Raw genomic sequence first — 17,926 nt, 5'->3', positions numbered from 1 at the left:
ACCTTACTTTTTAGGACACTACGGGCAATTTAGCATGGCCAATCCACCTAACCCCGCACATCTTTGGACTGTGGGAGGAAACCAGAGCACCCGGAGGAAACCCACACACACACGGGGAGGACGTGCAGACTCTGCACAGACAGTGACCCAGCCGGGAATCGAACCTGGGACCCTGGAGCTGTGAAGCATTTATGCTCACCACCATGCTACCGTGCTGCCCCTCAGTTGAAATAAGGAACTCCAAAATACTCAACGTTTTACATAACCTGCTGGAACCGGTATGAAGGGAGACTGCAGAGTGCAGGCCCCAAACTAAAAGGCAGCACAGTAGCATTGTGGATAGCACAATTGTGTGCGTGGGTTTCCTCCGGGTGTTCCGGTTTCCTCCCACAGTCCAAAGATGTGCAGGTTAGGTGGATTCGCCATGATAAATTGCCCTTGGTGTCCAAAATTGCCATTAGTGATGGGTGGGGTTACTGGGTTATGGGGATAGGGTGGAGATGTTGACCTCTGGTAGGGTGCTCTTTCCAAGAGCCGGTGCAGACTCGATGGGCCGAGTGGCCTCCTTCTGCACTGTAAACTCTATGATAAATTCTATGATAAAGAACAGAAAGATCCAAAAAACAGGGAGAGGGACGGAAGGAAGTTCCAAAAAGACCTTCTCGTCAAAGGAGCAGTAATCTGGAAAACAGGTCCTATTCAGTGAAGTTAAAAGTGAGGAACAGCGGAAGACTCCAAAAATAAAAGCTACAGGAGGCAGACATAAAGTGAGGTGAAAAGCCAGAATACCAAGGAGTCCAAAACGTTAAGTCATTACTATAGGCCTGTGAAGCAGTGGTGTTCTGTTGGTGGCTGGGTATCTGATAGATTGCATGGAAGGCGAAGCTTGCATTCATATGGTGTGCCAGGGCAGGGGAATATCAGAATGAGTAGTTGAAACCCTGGAGGTGGATCCTTGGTGATGACATCCAAGAGAAAGCAAAGGCGTATTCCTACAAGAGTGGAGATCAGGAACCCTCGTGTGGAATCAGTTCCCGTGCGGCCAGTTGGCTCACAGTGTGACGAGCATCTGAGGAGAATTGATGATAAATCCATAGAAACTGTTTGGGGTGGTATCTGCCACTTGGTTTTTTAGTGTGGTGTGTCTGACCGCAGGCGTCTCTTGGTTTACATGGCCTGTGTATTTACTGAAAATATTAGTGTTTACAATAAGCCTTGTGACTTGTGTCATCTTTATGAATCTTTATAAATCTGTGACGGTATAGTTTAGGTGAAGGAGTCATCTCTAGTTCTTTCCTTGTTTAACAAATGTTTTTTCTTTTGTTAAAAGTTTGTCAGTTGATTCCTGTGACTGTTCAGTGGTGGCCCTTCATGTAGCTGAACAAAAAATAAAAGTTAGGATCTATCAAGCCAGGTTTGACCCTGGGATCTGACTCGTCCAATAGTAACATCAGCTGGGATCATAACATAGCCACTGGGTCAGGACCTCCTGGGTGCCTCCGTTAGAAGGACACATGTAAGCGAGATATGAGGAAGGTGATATTGACACTGGCAACTGGGAGTCAGCCACTGGCAACCATGACCTATGAAGGACATGCTAGCTGGAAGGACATTTAAAATATAAAACTTAGCTGGCCAAGCAGAAGACCTGGACAAAACCGAGCCCAGCAAATCGTGCACCTTCTCGGCCCACTGCCTTCATTTGCAACAAATGCAACAGAGACTGCTGTGATAGAGTGGGGTTCCTGAGTTACACCAAGCAATGCTAACCGTGTTGACCAGCATGGTGCAAACCATCATCTTCAGCGACAGAACCACTGCACAATTAAAATAGAAAACAAGTTTGTCTGTGAACCCACAAGAAGTAGGCCATTTACAAGCAGAATGCCTATGAATAAAATCAAACTCTCTCAGAAACATCGGAATCAGCTGCCATCTTTTTATTTTGATGTATTATGTATTAAGCAGGTACACAGGAGTTCTTATTCTGAAAACTACCTGCTTATTACAGGCAATCAATCTTAACACAGCAGGGGAGAACAGAGATTTAAACTCATCACAGTGAGAAATTCTCAAAAGGCATGATGCATTCCCCTGAGATGGTATGAATCTTGCACTTCAGTACTTGGGCAGAGTCTGAGAATTACCCAAAGAGGAATCTCCGTTGTACTCAAAAGGTTAGCGATGGCAGATGTTTGATGAGGAACAGAAATGAGAATTATCTGGTGTTTCCAAGAGAATAGTGCAACCAAAAAAAAAACCTGATTTACGTTTGATTTCAAGATTTTATTTAATTTTGACTGAAGTGATTTCTTCAAACACACTTTGTTGAGGGAGGAAAGAGAAATGTTTTTCCTAGATATGTTAATGAGGCCATTAGTTAATTTTAAGTTGCCCAGTACATCAGGTCTGGAAAAGTTTGATTTAATTTGTTGGAATCTGACCCCTCTGGTACCACCATTTTTCTATTGTTGAATCTATTTTCTATAATTTGGTGGTACCAATTGTTTTAAGCCTATATGTGTGATGTTGATGCAAAAACATTTTGCTCGACAATCAAGTAGGTAATTTCCATATTGAAGTTTACCAAAGTCCTTAACCCACATTTCCTGATGCAGTGAAAGCCAACAATACTATTGTGAGTGTCTGGTCTCGGCCTTTCATCCAATTTGCCCACAGAACAAGAATTCTTAATGTTTAACTTGAAATTATTGAAAGCTAAATTCATAAAATTCTAGACTTTGTTTCAATCATTGGTGGCACGGTGGCTAGCACTGCTGCCTCTGCATGCCAGGGACCTGAGTACGATTCCGGCCTTGGGTGACTGTGGAATTTTCACGTTCTCCCCGTGTCTGTGGGGGGTTTCCCACAGTTTCCTCCAATTGTCCAAAGACGTGAAGGTTAGGCTGATTGGCCATGCTAAATTGTCCCTTAGCATCTAAAGTTTAGGTGGGATTATGAGGATCGGATGGGGGAGTGGGCCATCGTAGGGTTGATGCTGGTTCGAAGGGCTGAATGGACTCATTCTGCATTGTAGGGATTCTATGATTATACTTAAATATTATGTGGTGTTTTTCATTTAAAGATATGAAAGCAACAATCCTGTGAATTAAAATTGTGACCACTAATACTTTGTGAAATAAAGCACCACTGTCATTTTTTATCTTATGGATGGGAGGCTTATGTCAATTTTAGAGCAGTGTTGACATAAGGTTCTGGGGCTCGATATTCGGCCACCTGCAGCCTTGACTCATTTCCATGTAGTGGTATATTTTACCCAGAGCAGCAACGGCCCCCACGGCCATGCCTACCAGCATGAGGCTGGTAAAACGACTTTTCGAGTTGCAACATACAGACAGTGTGATTAAAAATATCGCAGGTTCTTAAATAAACAGAAAAGAAGCTGTGGTATGGCCAGCTCAGTAGCACAGTAGTTAGCACAGTTGCTTCACAGCTCCAGGGTTCCAGGTTCGATTCCTGGCTTGGGTCACTGTCTGTGCAGAGTCTGCACGTTCTCCCCATATCTGCACGGGTTGGGTTTCCTCTGGGTGCTCCGGTTTCCTCCCACAGTCCAAAGATGTGCAGGGTCGGTGGATTGGCTATGCTAAATTGCCATTAGTGTCCAAAACGGTTAGACTGGGTTATGGGCTAGGGTGGAGGTGTGGGGTGCTCTTTCCAAGGGTCGGTGCAGACGCGGGCCGAGTAGCCTCCTTCTACACTGTAAATTCTATGTCTATGTCTCTGTATGCACCTGGAGTTTATTCTCAACTCTTTGAAATATTAAACATGTATAACCCTTGCAAAAAAACCCCACCTCTATTGTAAATCTAGTCAGTTCTTTTTTTTTGGCATTTTCTCTCTGTACCCAAAAAAACCCACCCATCCTTCTACCCAGTGATGCACCATTTCCCAGCCAAGAAGACATGTGTGCAAACAACCTGCTTCTGGGTTTCTGACTGTGCTGCTGTTGAGCCAGCTGTTAAGAGTTATTTGGCAGTGCTTGGGTTGACCGCTCATTGTCTCTTCACAACTCACCCACCCCCCCACTCGTATTGTGTTGCTTGTTTTTTCTTTCCTTCCCTGTGGAGGATGTTCTGCTGCTTTTCCACAGTTCTCTCCATAGTATGACCAAGATCAAAAAGAGTGGCCCGGAATAAGTGCAGCCTTCCTTTCATTGATGCATTGATGTTTTCAAGCTGAGCAAGATAATTATGAATTCTTTCAGTGAAGGAAAAAAGATTTACTTTATTCGTGTGAACAAATGAGATTCAGTAGTAAAATTAGTAACATTTATTCTGATCTTTAACTCGAGGATATGGTTTTGTAATATCTGAAACATGTAACAAGGAACAAAAAAGGGGATTAAAAGTGGTGTCTTTCAAGGTATTTTCTAATTTTAATTGTAATGCACCATGCAGTGAGCTCCAATCGGCATGTTAAAATTTGTGTTATTTTTGACCAAAACACTTAATTTCTGTCTGCAGGTAACTACCATATGTCTCCAACGGTGAACATGACCCAAGACGATATAGTTATTATTGAAGATGACAGACCGCCTGGCAATCTTCCTCGACTGTCCAACCAGTCATCTGTGGGTTATCATCAAGAAGTGAATTCTGTAACTTCTGGTCTGTGGGTGAAAGAACCTGATAAAGATAAAACAGATGGGTAAGAGCATGGTTTCAGCTGAGTGCTGGTCAATTTTAATACTATCCCTTCAAGCTGTTGTCACTGATATGGATCATATAATTGGTTATATTTTAGTAACAGCTGTCTGTGATACTTCCTTCTCTCTCTCTCTCTCTCTCTCTCTCCATCCACTATCTACTCTCCCCCTCCACCATTACTTTTTGTCCCAATTTTCTTTATTTTCCCTTGAACCCATGTTGCATTGCTGCTGTGCCATTCCATAGTCACCAGCAGCTATTGCTCCTCAATGTTGGCAGGCTTTTTAGTTTCCCACGTGAATCCATCCCGTCCAACTCTGATCTCTCTCTGCACTTTCCAGCAGAGGCTATTTGATAGCGATCAGAAAGAGAAACTCCCAGTTGTGATTTTAGTCATTTGGTGCTACAGAACTTGAGTCTTGCTGAAAACAAGAGACATTTTGTCGATTCTTTTCATTGTGGACACATCGGGACAATTCGCAAGAATACCAAATACCGAGGGAAAACAATAAATTTATGCTGGATGAGAAGAGGGTGCTGGTTGGTTGGCTTACCCGGAGTTTGAATAACACCATTGACTTTTAATATTATAATTTTATTTAATCTACAATAATTTCATATGCCACACAAAAAAAAAGCTTTTCTCATCAATCTCATTAGCTATGAATAATTCAAAGCTGTGGAGTTCAGCCAAAGCTCCATTCATTGGTAATTTAAAGGAGCAAAAGGCAGGTTCACTTTTTAATGCTTTAATCAATTACTGGGTAATGGTGCTAGCAATCTATTGGTGTGTAGAATGGTGATTTGATCCAACCAGGTAGTACTTGTACAACTGGGGGAAATATTGGTGTCTGATCCCCTGCTGCAATTGTCAAATGTTATATACATAATTCAAAAAACTGCATCCTCAATTGGTGAAATAAGATGAAAGGCTTCAGAGGGTTTGGGCTTATTTACATTCCTCAAAAATCTTCTGTGTAATAGGGAAACATTTTTTTCTTACCTTGAGTTAAAAAAAGCTTGATCTTCAGCTTAAGTGTGTCAGCACCGACAGATCTCATTACTGGCAGTGTGCTTGTATCGTTGGCTTGGGAATGCTTTTTGAAACTCTTCAGTTCTGCTGCATTGACAGAGGCATGTCAACTCACTAAAGAATAAATAAGCTGCACATCCTAAAATTTGACAAAACTTAGATTGCAGCTTGAGGGCAGGCTGAATTTGTGTAAATATATGTGTGAAACAAGCATGACTGATATTGTGCAAGTTCACAGCTGCTGTTGCAAGATCATGGTGAGCAGGAAAAGGTGAGCATCGTGTTTCCAGTGGATTTCTTTGCATTAACCATAAACTGTTAACACTTTTTTAGTTTTGTTTCTTCCAATCAAATTCATGGAACATTCCCCGATGAACCCGTCTTATATTCTTCCAAACTTCTAATTCTATTATGCAATGTTCAAGAAATGTATCATTTAATGGGCATTTCTCCCCTCCCTTTTCTCCAGAAGGTATTGATTCTTGGGGCAGCCTTCTCATGCCTCACTTACCTGACCATTCTTTGTGCCTCAACCCAGGCAATGAGAGTCAGCAGGCAATTTCGGTCATGGAGAACAGAAACAGAAGATGCTGGACAGAAGATCTGGCAACATCTGTGGAGAGAGAACGGAGCTAATGTTTTGAGTCTGCATACAGACTTGAAACCTTGTTCCATTCTCTCTCCACAGATGCTGTTAGACTCGCTGAGGTTGTCCAGCATTTTCTGTTTTTGTTTCAGATCTGCGGTAATTTTCTTTTATGTCAGTATGGTCGTGGAGAACAACCTGTCTGAACATGAGTCTGATGCAGTCTTCATATGATGCAATGCATGCATATTTTTTTTTTTAATAAACAATTTTATTGAGGTAGTTTTTGGCTTTATAAACAGTTACAGACATCATCAGAAAGAAAGCAAAAAAGGCAAAAGTGTGCAAACATCCACGTACTTTCAATACTTCTATCGTAACATACTGCACAAGCCCGCTCCCCTCCCACCGGTACTACCCGCCATATTTTCCCTCCTACTCTACTCTACCCCCCCCCCCCCTCCCCCCACCCGCCTGCTGACGCTCACTCTCCCGCAAAGAAGTCAATAAATGGTTTCCACCTCCGGGTGAACCCCTGCACAGATCCCCTCAAGGCGAACTTAATTTTTTCCATCCCCAGGAAACTCGACATGTCCGCAAGCCACCACTCAGTCTTCGGGGGCTTTGAGTCCCTCCACGCCAATAATATTCGTCGCCGGGCTATCAGGGAAGCAAAGGCCAACACATCGGCCTCTTTCTCCCCCTGGACGCCCGGGTCTTCCGAAACCCCAAAAATTGCCACCCCTGGACTCATCACCACCCTTGTTTTTAGCACCTGGGACATGACCCCCGCAAATCCCTCCCAGTACCCCCTCAGCTTAGGGCATGCCCAAAACATGTGAACATGGTTCGCTGGTCCTCCCGCGCACCTAGCGCATTTGTCCTCTATCCCGAAAAATTTGCTCATCCGAGCCACCGTCATATGGGCCCGGTGAACGACCTTAAATTGAATCAGCCCGAGCCTAGCACATGTCGCGGTCGAATTTACCCTACTCAGGGCCTCTGCCCACAGCCCATCCTCCATTTCCCCGCCTAGCTCCTCCTCCCATTTAAGTTTCAGTTCCTCTGTCTGGGACCCTTCCTCCCTCATGAGCACCTTATATATATCCGAGACTCTGCCCTCCCCTTCTTCCCTCCTAGAGACTATTCTGTCGAGGATCCCCATTGGCGGGAGGCGCGGGAAAGATGGGACCTGTCTACGAACAAAGTCCCGCAACTGTAGGTATCTAAAATCATTTCCCCTTACCAACCCAAATTTCTCCTCCAAGCTCCTCAAACTCACGAAGCTCCCTTCCAGGAACATATCACCCACCCTTCCCGCCCCTGCTCGCCGCCATACTCGGAACCCCCCATCCATACTGCCAGGGGCAAACCGATGGTTGTCGCAGATTGGCGCCCAGACAGACGCCCCCATCTCCCCCACATGCCTCCTCCACTGGCCCCATATCCGCAGGGTCGCCACCACTACCGGGCTGGTGGTGTACTTGGCCGGCGGCAGCGGTAGAGGAGCCGTGGCCAGGGCTTCCAAGCTGGAGCCCCTGCACGAAGCCGCCTCCACCCGCTCCCAAATAGACCCCGTACCCACCATCCACTTCCTTATCATAGCGATGTTGGCCGCCCAGTAATAATTGACCAGACTCGGCAAAGCCAGCCCTCCCTCGCTGCGGTTCCTCTCCAACATCGCCTTCTTCACCCGCGGGGATTTTCCCGCCCAGACAAAGCTCATGATCAGCCCGTTAACTCTTTTGAAGAAGGACTGTGGGATAAAGATCGGGAGGCACTGAAAAATAAACAAAAATAGAGGGAGGATTGTCATCTTTACAGTCTGCACCCTCCCTGCCAGCGACAGCGGGAGTGGCATGCATATTTTTTACAGCACATGCCACTGGATAGTGATCAGGAGCATGAACTGTAACAGATATTTTCCCTTTTTAGTCCAGATTCTTAAGGTGAATTGAAATGTTTCAACTGCTGCACAGGCCTAGATGAGTCAGTTCAACACAGGTTGGGCATTGAATTTGGAACTGTCTGTTATGTGTTGGTCACACTGATCTCTTTGTAGAGCTGGATTTGGAGATCAATAGCTTTTGTTTATCAGAGAGTTCAAAATACAGGTCAGTCCAAAGTCTACTGAAAGTCCAATGTTGTGCTATGGATCCAGAGGAAATCTACTGTTTTTTTTAAATTTCCCACAATGAATGGAAATGACGATGCTGAAATGAAGGTTAAGTGGTGGGATTTTGCCACCGAGTGTGGGTTTGATCATGTGAATTTGGGCGAAGGGTTATATAAACAAGAGTGACATCTGTTCTGAATTTGAAGAAGGGATGGAAGCCTTCATGGTTAACCGTGGGCCCTTTCAAAATTATTTTGCAATTAATGAATGAGTCTGAGGATTAGTTCAATTTGAATATGTTAAGCGGAGGAAAGAGGTTAAAATTTGGAAGTATGAGGAACAAAATGAGATACTTCCAAAGGATATGAAAAAGCTGGTGAAATAAAATTTAATGCAGAGAAGTGTCAAGTTTTTTGGTATAAAGAATAAAGAAAGTCAATATAAAATAAAAGACTCAATGCTAAAGGGGCTGGGGAGAGGAGGGGATGTGGAGGTACAGGAACAGAGAAAGCTGGGGGGTATATGTGCACAAAGGTGGCAGGGCAGGTTGAGAAAGTGATTTAAAAAGCTTATGGGGCTCTAAGCAGCATAAATCGAAGCATAGAGTATAAAAGCAAGGAAGTTAACTGATGTTTTAAAAAACACTGGTTCTGCCTCGGCAGTAGTATTGTGCCTGATTCTGGGCACTGCACTTTGGGAAGGATGTGAAGACAATGGAGAAGCTGCAGCAAGGATATACAACAATGGCTCCAAAGATGAAGCACTTGTATGGATGATTTGGATAAGCTGGTGGTGTCCACCTTAGAAAAGAGAAGGTTGAGAGGAGACTCGAGATAGAAGTATTCACAATTATGAGGGGTCTGTCAGATAGAGAGAAAGTGTTCCCATTGGTGGGACAGTGGCAAACCTGGGGGCACTGATATAAGGTGATTAGCAGAAGTACCAAATGACGACATGAGGAAAAGCTTTTTTCCGTAGTATATGGTTAGGATCTGAATTGGGTTACTTGAGAAGGGATAGTGGCAGATACAATCACTGTTTTCAAAACGGCATTGGATTAGAACCTGAAGATATAGAAATTGAAGTCCTATGGGGAAATGGCAGTGGAGTGGGATGGGCTGAGTTGCCCTTGCCAAGAGGTGTCACAGACACGGCGGGCCAAATAGCCTCCTGTTGTCCTTTAATCATTCTTATGATAAAGCAGCTTAATTTAAAAATAAAGGTCTGCCCTTTCCTGGTCTCTGATTCTACATTCATACAAGTACTGCGCGCTAACCGATTGCGCCACTAGAGCTCTCGATTCTACACTCATAATGTTGAAAGCTTTCCTTCCAAAACAAATGTTAAATCCACCCATATTCAAAACCCCCCCGCTAATTCACAGTGTAATTTGACCATGATTTGTTGACCTTTATATTTAATCCTTCACCTTTCAAGTTAGTTTTCATCAATTGCAGTGGAGTATTTCAAGCATCAGTTATATTTCTGAGTGGCAAATAATTAAACAAACATTTCTACAATGTTAAAGGCTTTTTAAAACAAAACCTCTGAGGCCAAGCTATAGGCTCCTTGATAACTGTAAATAAGGGTGCTCAGAAACGGTTTGATAGAAATATGACTCCATTACCAAGCGTAAGTGGCAATATTTAACTTGGTTGTTCAGTGGTGACCGGAGTGCAAATAATCTCAAATTTAAGTGGTATGTATTTTGTTACATATACTTTGCCCATCTGAAATAATGATCATTCTTCAATTTCATAGAAATTAACCTGAAAACTATTTACCACAAGTGCGATCTGATTTCAGGAAGTAAATGGTAGATAATTAATGCTAGTCGTAGATTTCCGAAGCAAATATCAGCATGATTTCTTCTAAACTTGTTATTTGACCTGTAGAAGGGATGGTATTGTTCGTCATTAATGACAGGCACATAAACATGACATAGAACCAATTGAGACAAAGACCATACCTAATATACTTGAAACAAATATATTGGGGAATACTTAATATGCTGAACCTTGTTTCCGAAGTCCAATCAACCAGGATTCCTGTCCCTGATTAATATCCAGCATCTCCTGTTGGAGGTTGCATGCATATGAATTGTAAGATTGCTACTCGTTTGTGACACTCTCCACAGACCTCGCCATTTTAAGCACAATAAAAGCGGTCACTTTTTCAAGTTACCAGAATGCTGCCAGCACCTTTCTGCCTTCAGGATACAAAACAAAATTGGTGGAATAATGGCTAAGATCTATTTTTGCAACTTATCATAGCCATTAAGAGTTTATTTATGACCGGAGTCATTGGTTAGCCTATTATGTTGCAATCATTCCACGAAATTCGTTGCTATCGACAGCAAACGCCTTGAATAAATCCTTTGCTCTACAGCAGGCTAACTGCTGATTATTTAAAGAGTTTGCTACCAGTGTTCGTGAATGGTTTCTGCTGTGCTGTTTGTAAAGCAGCAAATGCAAATCCCAGTCTCAGCCATTTAAGGATGAACCTGTTTAGTGCATATTATCAAAAGCAGATTTTCCCCTGAATATCTGTTCTGTTAGCCATGAAACAGTAATCATTTTCATTTTTTTCACCCTCTGCTCAGTGTCATTTAACAGGGAAGCATATTCTGCTCAACAGCCTTAATAATTCTTAGGAATAAATGTAATAAATGGGTATTTTGATGCATTTATCAGTCATTTTTCCCCTAATACTATGTTTTATGTATTAGAATTGTAACTAATATTTAGTCTTGAAACATATATACAGGAATCTCGTTCCATGATATGTGAAGTTCTTGCTTTTTAATGAAGGGAATGGTGGTTGCATGAAACACCACCTGTTTCTTGTCATGCTAGATTGGGAATTTATGAGATCACTTGAATGTGGAGATTTTTATACAATTTCAATTAGATGCTGGTACGAATATAAAACCCACACTATGGTGCATATGGAATGAACCAAATCACAGCCAATTTTCAATGTGGTGTTGTAAGACTTCTTAATGTGCTTACCCCAGTCCAACACCGGCATCTCCACATCATAATAGCAATGTGTTATACATAGGGGCTGGTTTAGTACAGTGGGCTAAACAGTTGCCTTGTAATGCAGAACAAGGCCAGCAGCGCGGGTTCAATTACCGTACCGCCCTCCATGAACAGGCGCCGGAATGTGGCGACTAGGGGCTTTTCACAATAACTTCATTGAAGCCTACTTGTGACAATAAGCCGTTATTATTATAGAATCATAGAATTTACAGTGCAGAAAGAGGCCTTTTGACCCATCAAGTCTGTACAGCCCTTGGGAAGGGCACCCTACCCAAGCCCACACCTCCACCCTATCCCTGTAACCCAGTAACCCCACCCAACCTTTTTTGGACACTGAGGGAAATTTAGCATTGCCAATCCACCTAACTGGCACATCTTTGGACTGTGGGAGGACACCGGAGCACCCGGAGGAAACCCAGACAGGCATGAGGAGAACGTGCAGACTCCGCACAGACAGTGACCCAAGTCGGAAATCGAACCTGGGACCTTGGAGTTGTGAGGCCACTGTGTTAACCACTATGCTACCGTGCTTCCCTGCACCAAATGGACTGAAACAGTTTAAGGTGACTAACCATGACCTTTCCAAGGGTCATTCGGAATGGGCTAATAACACACACATCCCATGAATAAATAAAACAAAATGTGTGTCCTCCTGAGAAGGTTATCTTTGTCTTTTCTCTCCCTTCTGTTAATGTATTTAGGTATATAAAATCTCTATGTGTGCATCACTCTCCACCCCTACAACACTTGCTCCCCCAGCATCTAACCATATACAAAGATAATTTTAATTCATTTTTGTGGATCCCTTGTATGGTGTATAAGTGCAGCCATTTTTCCATAGTTATTGAATGTTTGTTCTGTGGTGATTGCCTGCGAGTTTATGCTTGAGCAGAATTCATTTTCACGAAAGGTCAGCATCACGTTAAAAATGCATTGTATTTTACAAGATAACTTTATTTAACATGCAGTGACAGGATACTCTGTGATTGACATCGCAAGTAATCACACGAGTTCAAACGCAGCAAGCCACTTTTCCAGCCAAGAGTGAAAATGACATTTTCCACACTAGTTTGTTCTGTTTAAGGACAGCAGTTTGTCTATTAAATCTGGTTCACTCAAAGTGTAGGTTTTGATAAGCAGCAATTCAAACCGTGTGCCTTTCTTTGTCATCACAATGAGCAAGTAAGTTATAAAAACACACAAGTTGTTTTGGAGTTTTTTCTCAAAAAGACAATGACAATCAGAAAAATGACCTCTCCAGCTGCTGTCAAGAGTTACTGTACTGCTTCTTTATTCTTTGCTTGTAGTCTCTTTTTTTAAACATAAAGAATTTTGCTTTTCTGTTCCCCTAGTGTTTTAAGTCCAGATGCCAATTCTGCCACTGCCTTCCAGCGCGAGGGATTTGGACGTCAGAGCATGTCCGAAAAACGTACCAAGCAGTTTGGAGATGCCACTCAGCTGGACTTTGTTAAAACACGGAAGTCTAAAAGCATGGATTTAGGTAGAACTCAACTGTATTTTATACCTACCTCTGATCATTTTGGTGTTCCTACTGCCATTGTTTTGAACAGCAGGTTTATGTACCAGTTAGTAAATTACATCGTTTCTTAATTGTGCACACAGAATTGTTAAAAATATTCCCATTTTGAACATTTTATTCCAGCCCAGTAAGTAGGGTTCAAAAAGATTTCCTTTAGTTCAATGGAATTGTAGGGGTGGCAAGGTGGCACAGTGATCAGCACTGCTGCCTCACAGCGCCAGGAACCCGGGTTCGATTCTGGCCTAGGGTCTGTGTGGAGTTTGCACGTTATCCCGTGTCTGCGTGGGTTTCCTCCGGGTGCTGAGGTTTCCTCCCACAGTCCAAAGATGTGCAGGTTAGGTGGATTGACCATGCTAAATTCCCCTTAGGATTGGATTTGCAGAAATAGGGCGGGGGGGGGGGGGGGGGGGGTAGAATTTGGCCGAGGTAAGGAGCTCTTTCGAAGGGTCGGTGAGGCTGGATAGGTCAAATGGCCTCCTTTTGCACTGTATAATAAGCAATCTCCTCTTGTTAACCAAGCCATATGTTTTCATTATGGACAGTGATTTAACAAATTGACATGTAGGCCTAAGTATTATTAGTTATATGATCTTGCAGCCACCAGGTAAGGTACAAATAGATTTTCCTTTTTGTTTCCCTAGAATTGTGCAAGTCCGTGATTAACGATGACTGAACGCACATGCTAAGTGTCAAATATCTCACATTAGGCACTAAGGACAGCCCTGCCTTTAACCTATTTCTTGCCTTCTGTTAATTAAGTTAGAGAACAGTTTGGATAACGAGCAGTTGCTTGGTTATACAGAACTTCAACATTGCTGAAGAGAAACATGTTTCCAAAGTTTTTGGCGAAAGCAGCGGTGAGCTATAAACTTCCCAAGTAATTCAAAAAAGGTACAAGACTTGAACATATTCCTTTTGTTTGCAAAGAGGAGGTCCCTGGGTATGAATGCATATCACCTCCTGCAAGCATGAATGATCCGTGTTGCAAGCTCAACAGAATACATCAAATTGGCTGTTGGTATAGCTATTAATACCACCAGGATTGTTCAGCAAGCGCTACCCAATCTTGGAATCATTTCTGACAATAATTTCTTGATTTGGGTTTTGCAAACTCAGGCTGGTTGAATAGGCCTGTAGTCTGCCGTTTCCAAACAGTTGGAGGAACAGTGTTGTTTTATTCGATCACCCAATCATTGCGACATGAGGCCTCCGTGCTTGGCAAAACGCTGGCATTGAAATTCAAACACGATGTTGCTTAATTGGGTGGTCGATAACATCTGTTTGGACTGACAGCAGCATTCTGTTAGTGGAAAATACCACTTGTCGCACAATTGCAATAGTAACAGCATGAAATGGCTCACTTAACCTGCTATACAAATTTTTGAAACACTTTGTACTTCCAGGGTAATTTGAGGTAAAGGGGACACTTTTCAGTTCCAAAAGTGGCAGGCTCTGACCCATTTGCAATTTTGCGGGATACACCATAAGCAATAACCTGATCAAAGAACAAAGAAAAGTACAGCACAGGAACAGGCCCTTTGGCCCTCCAAGCATGTGCCAATCATGATGCCCTAACTTTAAAAAAAAACCTTCTGCCCTTCTCAGTCCTTTTCCCTCTATTTCCTCCCTATTCATGTACATTTCCAGATGCCTTTTAGTTAAACCAATGTTGCTAATGTGCCTGGTTCCACCACATCTTTTGGCAGCACGTTCCAGGCACCCACCACTCTCTGCGTGAAAAACCTACCCTGCACATCTCTCTTAAACTTGCCGCTCTCAACTTGCCTCCTTGTAATTAACACTTCCACCCTCAGGAGGCGATTGTTTTGCAAGATAGCTTTGATGTTCTCTATTTATGCCTCAAGCTTGCAAGGTGAGCAAATGGCTAGGACCCTATTTACAAGAATGCTAATCAGGCCAAACACACAATCGAGCAATGTTGTGTACGAGTTTCAATGTCAATGTGATCCAGGTATGTAGGCCATATGTTCCAAAGATTGGATGATCAAATAAACAAATATGTTCCTCTGGCTGTTTGGACAAGGCAAAGTACAGACCCGAGTCAACTAGCCTGCACTTGCAAACCCCAAATCAAAACATCTACTGTGATATATGTTATTCCACGATTGAGCAGCACTTGCCGGGCAATCCTGCATGTGCTAATAGTTACACTAACAACCAATTTGATAGAATCAGGCCAGTTCATATGGCTCACTAACATTTGTTGGAAGCAACATACATTTGTATGAGGGAACCTGTTCTTTGCAAACAAAAGAAATACGTTCGAGCCTTGCACATTTTTTTAAATTAACCGGCAGCTTAGGGAGCCTGTAGATCCCTTTGCTTTATCCATGGCGATGGATTGGCCAATCAGAGTTGATTGCCATTCAATTACCATCTCATTTCTCTGCAGTATAAATTGTTGCGATTCTTGTGATCTGAAACTCTTGCATTTGCCCTGATGAATGCAAGACAGGTTTATGTAACAGGAGCCACATTGTAACAATGTTACTTGGTCTCCAGCTACATGTTCACTGTCCGTTAATTTGGGCAGCTTAACTGGGTGCTATCGGGACAGGAGAACTGAGTTTGGTACATCGGACAAATCCTAAATAAAAGAAATAGCAGAGAAGTTAAAACATATATTGATTTAATTACGCATTCTTCTCTTCCGCAGCCGCCCGCCCCCCCCCCCCCCACCCCCCCACATGAACACAAAACCACAATGTTATAAAAATATGAATATACAGTACAATATTTTTATTTGACATATCGATTGAGTTAATAGGTAACGGGCAAGACCCTAAATGCAGTTAGTGCACCACCGGTATCTAAATTGAGCTAAGCAAGATATTTTGTTGAGAAATTATTTAAATAAAACAAAATGTTAGAAATCTGTCTGATCTTGGTTCAAGATTCAGAATATTAAAAAATCAAAAAGTCTGTCTCAGAAAGCCCAGTGCGAGAAAGGCATCATGAAAATGCGCAGTTCAGCACCCCGATGCTGGTGATGAGACAATTTTCTGCATACTAGCTCCAACTATCCAATGATCTACTAGCTCCTCCACTTCATGCATGGTTACTTGGATCCATTATCTGTAACCATCCATGTGGTGCAGCATGATTTACCCATACTGCAGAAAAATAAGATCTTTGTTAATAAATTGACCTGACTATAAAAGTAAGTGCAGGCGATCTAATTTTAACAAATTTGTAGTTTCAAAGGGAACACTTAGCTTTTTTTTTGGAGCAGTGGGGTGGCATAATGCACAGTAATGTATTCAACTCACCCCCATTATGAAACCTCCTCACAGGCATTCACGCATGCTGCCCTTGAGCCAACCTAATAGAAGCTATGTAAAAGGAGTGGATTGTTGATGACTCTTCAGCACGGTAGCATTGTGGTTAGCACAATTGCTTCACAGCTCCAGGGTCCCAGGTTCGATTCCCGGCTTGGGTCACTGTCTGTGCGGAGTCTGCACATTCTCCCTGTGTGTGCGTGGGTTTCCTCCGGGTGCTCCGGTTTCTTCCCACAGTCCAAAGATGTGCTGGTTAGGTGGATCGGCCATGATAAATTGTCCTTAGTGTCCAAAATTGCCCTTAGTGTTGGGTGGGGTTACTGGGTTATGGAGGTAGGGTGGAGGTGTGGGCTTGGGTAGGGTGCTCTTTCCAAAAAGAGCCGGTGCAGACTCAATGGGCCGAATGACCTCTTTCTGCACTATAAATTCTATGATTCTTCATACCCTCCTCGGTAGGAAGCATGAATGCTGGCTCGTCCCCTCCTGTCACTGAAGTTACGAACTTGGCAGAGTTGGTGCTTGAATTAAATACTGCGCATTGGGGTTGCTAATTTTAATATGTACAAACAAAGCATATTCATAATTTGAATTATTTGCTGCAGAACTTTGGATAATTCCATTCATGAAGCGCTGTGAGGATGGTTGTTGGTTATCCAAGAATGAACCCTGTATAGAATGATGTACTTTAAAATAAGTCTGATTCTGTCAATGAGCTATACAGTTTAGTTAATTGTATCTTTTCATGTCAAATAATATAGCAGAGCGGGTAGTCAGACTTGAGTATAGCAATTGATCCAGCTAGTAGTAGCACAAATGATCACTTATCATTGCCGTCATCCCCCGTGTTTACTGCTGCTCAATTCTGCCGGGCATTTTAAATAACTGATTAATCAACACCTCACCCTCTCTCATCTTGATACCTCAGTGCTTTTTATAAAAGTTGGCATTCGCTCATGCTGTTGATTCAGTCATTTCAGAGATTTGAGTTTGATGCTTCACTGTGGCATTGTCAAAGGTGTTGACTTTTGATGATATGTCAAAACCAATGTTGAGTTTGGATGTAAAAGGTCCCATGGACTATTCAAAGAAGAACAGAGGCATTCTCTCAATGCCCTGGCCAACCTTCATCTGTCAACCAAAGTCACTTGGACAGATTTTCTGTTCATTTCTCCGTTTGTATGGGACCTTGCTGCCTGCACACTGACTGTCGCTTTTGCATGTGTTAGAGCACTGACTGCACTTCACAAGAACTGAATTGGCTATAACGTGCTTTGGAACATCCAAAGGACGTGAAAGGTGCTATATAAATTTGTGCTGTTCCTTTGACTTCCAAGTTCATAGCCCTGCGTTTACTAACTCCCGAGTGGAGTTTAATCACCTGAATAATGTTCCGCTCAGAGTGCTGATTCAGTACTGTATATACTTTTTTAAGAAAAAAACTAGGAAATTAAAATCAGCACTGATGATCATGATGAGAGGATGAACAACTGATTAATCAGTTGATTCAAGTACCTATCAGCAGAGGGGAACAAAGGCATAATAGCAGTCCAGCACATACTGATCACACAGGGCCACAACTGCAAAGCACAAACTGGTCACAATGAGATTACGTTAAGCAAAATGTATTTGAAGAAGAGGCAA

The 17,926-nt window shown here is 42.7% G+C and overlaps 1 protein-coding gene across 9 annotated transcripts in view; it reads left to right on the top strand.

The window, feature by feature from the left end:
- The window catches only part of LOC119966499 (partitioning defective 3 homolog), a 939,848-nt gene that overhangs the window by 647,825 nt on the left and 274,097 nt on the right, over positions 1–17,926 (top strand). For all 9 annotated transcript variants that reach the window (XM_038798290.1, XM_038798285.1, XM_038798283.1 and 6 more), the window contains 2 exons: positions 4,485–4,668; positions 12,799–12,947. In XM_038798290.1, coding sequence (XP_038654218.1) covers positions 4,485–4,668; positions 12,799–12,947 — 333 coding nt within the window. The remainder of the gene's footprint in view (positions 1–4,484; positions 4,669–12,798; positions 12,948–17,926) is intronic.

The sequence above is a fragment of the Scyliorhinus canicula genome, chromosome 5 (genome assembly GCF_902713615.1).
Source record: "Scyliorhinus canicula chromosome 5, sScyCan1.1, whole genome shotgun sequence".
Lineage (NCBI taxonomy): Eukaryota > Metazoa > Chordata > Chondrichthyes > Carcharhiniformes > Scyliorhinidae > Scyliorhinus > Scyliorhinus canicula.
The sequence above is the reverse complement of the archived record's forward strand: the minus strand, read 5'-3'. Positions and strand labels throughout refer to the sequence as shown.